We start from the raw sequence: 6,279 nt of genomic DNA, 5'->3' as shown, positions 1-6,279 counted from the left end.
GGATGCCAAACACAGCACACGTGGCTTCAGTGGTGCGTCGGGATCTGCACCCTTTGGGTCCCACTTTTGGTACCACAAGGACTGCAGTGCTGTCAGCTGCCAGCAGCTCAGCACCACACAGCCCTTCACTCACTGACCCGACTCTTGGTGCACTGTGTGAGAATCAACCAAGAGAGTGCAAAACTCATGGGTTGCAATAGAAAACAATTTACTAGGGCAGAAAAGGAAGAGAGAAATCATAGTAATGGCAATATGCATGGTACACAGGCCGGTTTGGCCTGGTTCTGTCACTGGTGTTGTGGGGGGAGCCATGACCCATGCCCTGGGAAAGGGGAAAGGGAATAATGGGGAAAAGGTTGGGAGATGGAACAGTAGCAACAATCTCAGGAGAAGAGGTAATTTACTAACAGAAAAGATAGCAGTATGCAATGTAACACATTTGCAGTACAGTGTAATACAATATAACTGAAATTGAAGCTAATACATCAAATAGAATGGGAGTGTGTCCAAAACCAAAGGCCTTACTCCAATGCTGAAGTTGAGATGACTAGGGAGCACACACGTTGCTGGGAGGAGCAGAAAGGGAAAAGAGAGGACAGCTCATGAACTGCCAACAGTTCTTTCTTTCTCTGAATGGACAACGGATAACAGAACAGCACAAAGTCCTCTGGGGTGCGTGGTGTGCAGTTCTTCTTCTCTTTGGAGAACCAGGTGTCTGGAACTATCCACGATCCATGGAACTGGAGCATTAGCTCTTTCACTCTCAGTGTGCCACATGAAGTTATGATGCGGAATGCCAGTAACCAAAAATCATAAAACCATGACAGGTGATTATATTTATAGATTTACAAAACAAGCGATGCTCAGCGCAGCTGCTCACCACCTTCCAACCAGTGCTAAAACTTGGGAGAGATTTTGTGTGCCAGTGGGTGAGAAGGGATTTGAGGATGATAAAGAAGGATTTGGGGGTTAGAGTTGATCCTTGAGGGATTTGGTGAGATTGGGAATGATATGGGCCTCACTGGTAAGGATTTGGGGATGTTAGATTTGGGGCATTTGGGATTCTTGTGGGTAAGACTGGGTAACAGGGAGGGTGGGCTTGGGAGTCGAAGGTGTCTCAGTTTTGGGGACATAAGTAGGGTGTTGGAGTGTCTCATTATGATTTGAGAGTCCCAGTGAGTTCTGAGGGGCATTTGGGGCTTGAGAATCCAGGGAGGCTTAGATCTGAGGATAGGTGGAGATTCGGGGTCTGCATGGAGAGTTTGGAGGTGAAGGGAGATTTTGTGTTTGGGGTCTGGATGGCTATTTGGGGATGCACGAAGTATTAGTGGTCTGGATGGAGGTTGTGGAGCTGGATAGAGAATTTGGGAGTGAATGGAGATTTCTGTGTGGCTGGAAATTTCTGGGGGATGGAGATTTTGGGAAGTGGGTGGAGATTTTGTGGGTGGAGGAGACTTTTTGGGGCTGGATGTAGATACTGGGGTGGTGAGGGTGTTTTGGAGCTGAACAGTGTTTAGGGACTGGATGGAGATTTTTTGAGACGGACTGAAGATTTGACTGCTGACTAGGAGGAGGCTCCTCTGCATTCAGTTCTTGAGCTTGTAATCACGTCCTTCTGCTTATATCTGCTCAAGTGATGAGAAAGGCTGTTCTGAAAATGTAGAAAGGCATTTGTCATCATTCACTGACTGCTCCTAGAGGGATGGGGGAGAAGATGAGAGGACAAATAATCTGGAACTCAGAGGTTGAGAGAAAAACCTGTTTAATAAGACAGTCAAGGAAGAGAGAAAGAACAGAGATGGTAATGGTCTATGAAGGAATCTATAGGAGATGTACGTTGGACAGAATGGGAGTCAGGGGGCTTGAAGGTGATCTGTAGGAGAGGGGTGAATTGGGACAGATGTGGGGATCCCACAGCGCTGATGTTGGATATGGGGTGGATCAGGAAGGATTTGCATGTATGAAAGAGTGCTAAGGGATTTGAGGGCAAAGAAAGGGTACTGTTGTTAGAGATGAGCATTTGGGGATTTGGTGGGATTGGGAAGCATTTGGGGGCTCTGGTGGGGACTTGAAGGTGTTGGGTTTGAAAAGATCTGGGAATCATTGAGAGGGGAAGAGAGCATCAGGGAGCCCAAAATAGGGAATGTGTATCTAACCCACACAGTGCACCCCAAAGATGAGATGCCTTGTGGAGAGGCATACATGGGGTCTTCCAGCACCCACGTCAGCACCCGGACTCTCATCTCTCTGTATCCAGAGGCTGCAGGCATCGATGACAAAGAAGATGCCAAGGGCAAAAACGAGGACAGCAGCACAGCCCCTCACCACTGCAATCACCAGGTTCCCATGGGACACCAGCTCAGCACCTGAGGGGTGAAGGGATTTGGGTGCCTTCATCCTCAGCATCACCGCGATGGGGAAGGGATGTGATGATACTGCCACCTGTGGGTGACACTGCAGGCACCCAAATGGGGGCTGGTACCTAGCTGGGGGTGAAGGTGTGGGTGCCACCTCCAGTCTCACGCTGTCCCCAAGAGGTGAGGGCACAAAGAGATAAGCCTTGGGGGTGGTAGGAGCACCAGCTTGAATCTCCCCTGCTTTAGCTTGACACCATTCCCTCTGGTCCTATCACTAATGACACGAGACAAGAGGCCAATCCCCAGCTCACTACAACCTCCCTTCAGGAAGTTATAGAGAGCAATGAGGTCTCACCTGAGCCTCCTCTTCTCCAGGCTGAACATTCCCAGCTCCTTCAGCCTTTCCTCATATGGCCTGCGTTCCACACCCCTCACCAGCTTTGTTGCCCTCCTCTGAACACGTTCCAGGGCCTCGATGTCTTTCTTGCAGTGAGGGGCCCAGAACTGGCCACAGTACTCGAGGTGCGGCCTCACCAGAGCTGAGTACAGGGGAACCATCACCTCTCTGCTCCTGCTGGCAACACTTTCTGATGCAAGCCAGGATGCCATTGGCCTTCTTGGCCACCTGGGCACACTGTTGGCTCATGTTCAGCCGAGCATCAACCAACACCCCCAGGTCCATTTCCTCTATGCAGTCCTCCAGCCACTCCGCCCCAAGCCTGTAGCGTTGCCTGGGGTTGTTGTGCCGAAGTGTAGGACCTGGCATTTAGTCTCGTTGAACCTCATCCCGTTGGCCTCAGCCCAGCCCTCCAGCCTGTCCAGATCCCTCTGAATGGTCTCGCCACCCCCAGGCAGATCCACACTTCCAGCCAATTTGGTGTCATCTGCAAAGTTACTGAGGGTGCACTCAATGCCCTCATCCAGGTCATCAAGAAAGATCTGGGACAGGCCCCAGCACCGACCCCTGGGGAACACCACTCGTGACCGGTCGCCAGCTGGATTTAACTCCATTGACCACCACTCCCTGAGCCCGGCCCTCCAGCCAGCTCCTTACCCAGCCAAGAGCGTACCCATCCAAGCCATGGACTGCCAGCTTCTGCAGGAGAATGCTGTGGGAGACAGTGTCAAAGGCCTTGCTGAAGCCTAGGTCGACCACATCAACAGCCTTTCTGATTTCACCTCTACACATCTTAATGACTTCCTTGTATTCATTCTGAGTTGCCTGTCCCTCTTTCCACAGGCGGTAGATTCTCTTTTTCTCCCAGAGCCTCAAGAATAGCTCCCGATTCATCCACGCCGGTCTTCTTCCCCGTCGGCTCATTTTGCAGCTCAGGGGGACTGCCTGCTCCTGCGCCCTTAAGACTTCCTTCTTGAAGAGCAACCGGCTCTCTTGGACCCCTTTACTCGCTAAGACTGAATGCCAGGGGACTCCCCCTATTAGTCCCTTGAACACTTCAAAGTCCACCCTCCTGAAGTCCAAGGTAGCAGTTTTACTGTTCCCCCTCCAGGCTCCACCAAGAATCGAGAAATCTATCACTTCATGGTCACTCTGTCCAAGATGGCCTCCAACCTCCACATCTCCCACCAGACCTCTCCTGTTTGTGAACAGCAGGTCTAGAGGGGCAGTTCCTCTCGTGGGCTCTCTGACCAGCTGCATAAGGAAGTTATCCTCTCTGCATTCCAGAAACCTCCTAGACTGCTTCTTCTGCGCTGTGTTGAATTCCCAGCATATGTCAGGGAAGTTGAAGTCCCCCATGAGCACAAGGGCTGGCGATCTCACAGCTTCTGCCAGCTGCTCATAGAACACCTCATCTGTCTCTTCATCCTGGTTTGGAGGTCTATAGCAGACGCCCACCAGGATGTCTGCCTTGTCAGCCCTTCCCCTGATCTTTACCCATAGGGATTCAACCTTATCATCCCCAGCCACAAGCTCAGTAACATCAAAGCACTCTCTAACATACAGAGCCACACCACCACCCCTTCTTCCTTGCCTATCCTTTCTGAAGAGCTTGTAGCCATCCATTGCAGCACTCCAGTCATGGGAGCAGTCCCACCATGTTTCCGTAATGGCAACTAGGTCATAGCTTGTCTGCCGCACCATGGCTTCCAACTCTTCTTGTTTGTTGCCCATGCTGCGTGCATTGGTGTAGAAGCACTTCAGCCGAGCCCCTCGCCTCGTCCCTAATCCCAGTGCCGCTCCCCCAGGCTCATCTCTAGCAGGCCTGGTTTTATCCCCTACCCGCTTCCTATCTAGTTCAAAGCCCTCTCTACAAGTCCTGCCAGCTCTTGGGCAAGGATCCGTTTCCCCCTTCGAGACAGGTGAGACCCATCAGCCGAACCCAGGCCAGGTGCCAAGTAGACCTCCCCATGATCAAAGAACCCAAAATTCTTGCTTTTGCACCAGCCTTTCAGCCACATGTTTGTAAGGTGTGTTCTTCTGGACGTCTCAGAATCCTTCCCTGCCACTGTAGGAATACAGGCAAATACTACCTGTACGCCTGCTCCTTCAACTAACCTCCCCAGTCTCCTGAAGTCATTTTTCGTAGTCCTCAGGCTTCCGTCAGTGACCTCATCACTGCCAGCCTGGACTATCAATAAGGGATAATAATCAGAGGAGCGGATCAAACTAGGAAGTTTCCTAGAAATATCCCTGACCCGGGCCCCAGGGAGGCAGCACACCTCCCTGCGGGTGGGGGCAGGCCGACATATTGGGCCTTCAGTTCCTCCTAGAAGGGAGTCTCCTATGACTATTACCCTCCTTTCTTTTCTGGAGGAGGCAGTCTTTAAGCGTGCAGCTGGATGCCTCTCCAAAACCCTCCCTGTACTCCACAAATCCATGTCCTGCCCCATAGACCTATGACCCCACAGCCCTCACCACAGCTCTATATCCTGTCTGGTTGCCCCATATCCAGCCTGGTGGCCTTGTATCAAGATATATAGCACCGTGATCTTGTATGCCCAACCCATACAACCACAACCCCACATCCTGCCATATAGTCCCCTGACCCCATATCCCTCCCGTGACTCTCCATTTTTCCCCATTGCCCCATTACAGCCCACATCCCTCAGCCCACCAGGACCCCCACGTGTGCTCACCTCCTCTGTTCACCTCAGTGTCTGTGGGGAGCTGGGTCCCGCCCCATAGATTATGTGGGCAAGGGTGGGGCCGCATTTGGGGGCCACCCCTGCAGAGGCCCTTTGTCCTTTGTGATGGGGTGGGGACACCATCTAGGGTAAGGGACACTACTTGAGGGTGAGGGCACATTCTGGGGGGGAGTAAAAACAAAAGGGGGGGGGGGAGGTGCATATTTTGTGGAACACCCGATAGATCTTTGGGGTAGGCACAGAGGAGCAGTGACCTCAGGGAGGTGTCCTATAGGGCAGCGGTGACATTGGAGGAAGTTTGGTGTTTCCTGAACAGCAAACGTCAGCTGTGTGGTGGCGGGGAGTCCCAGAATAGGAGTAAATGTACAAAAAAGGAGGTATAGTGCTGTGGGGCCGTGTCCCAGCACTGCCGTCACTTTATACATAGATCCAAATACCTTCCATGCAGCATTTCCCTGAGGAACATGTGGAGGTCGGGACAAACATCACCATCCGGTGCTGGAACCAGGGTTTTCGAAGCACCACTTTCCTGCATCAGGACAGGGACTCAGCTCCAATCCAGCACAGGAACCCCAGTATTGGGGGCTCGGCCACCTTGACCCTCTTTAGGTGATTTCAGCCATTGTCCAGGCGAGCACAGCATCACCTGGCTGCTGCCATGCTGGGATAACGGGGCCCACAGCCTGGATTTAGTGGGCATGGAAGCCAGGCAGCTGGGATCCCTCTCTGGGGAAGGGGGCACTGACAAAGTCATGGAAAACATGACAGTGCTCTCCCTCTCTGGACACAACTGCTGTCAGCTGTGAAGGAGAGTTGT

At 52.2% G+C, this 6,279-nt stretch overlaps 1 protein-coding gene across 1 annotated transcript; it reads right to left on the bottom strand.

The window, feature by feature from the left end:
* Positions 1–2,476: 2,476 nt before the first annotated feature.
* On the bottom strand, positions 2,477–5,603 carry LOC149914245 (uncharacterized). The gene is made up of 2 exons (XM_090127752.1): positions 2,713–5,603; positions 2,477–2,631 (listed from the first exon to the last, which is right to left on the bottom strand). The coding sequence occupies exon 1, from the start codon at positions 4,486–4,488 to the stop codon at positions 3,286–3,288; it is 1,203 nt and encodes a 400-aa protein (XP_089983878.1). The 5' UTR covers positions 4,489–5,603; the 3' UTR covers positions 2,477–2,631; positions 2,713–3,285.
* Positions 5,604–6,279: the final 676 nt, after the last annotated feature.

This window comes from Phasianus colchicus, chromosome 31, assembly GCF_987193195.1.
Source record: "Phasianus colchicus chromosome 31, bPhaCol1.hap1.1, whole genome shotgun sequence".
Classification (NCBI taxonomy): Eukaryota; Metazoa; Chordata; class Aves; order Galliformes; family Phasianidae; genus Phasianus; species Phasianus colchicus.
This window is presented reverse-complemented; position numbering and strand designations above follow the sequence as displayed.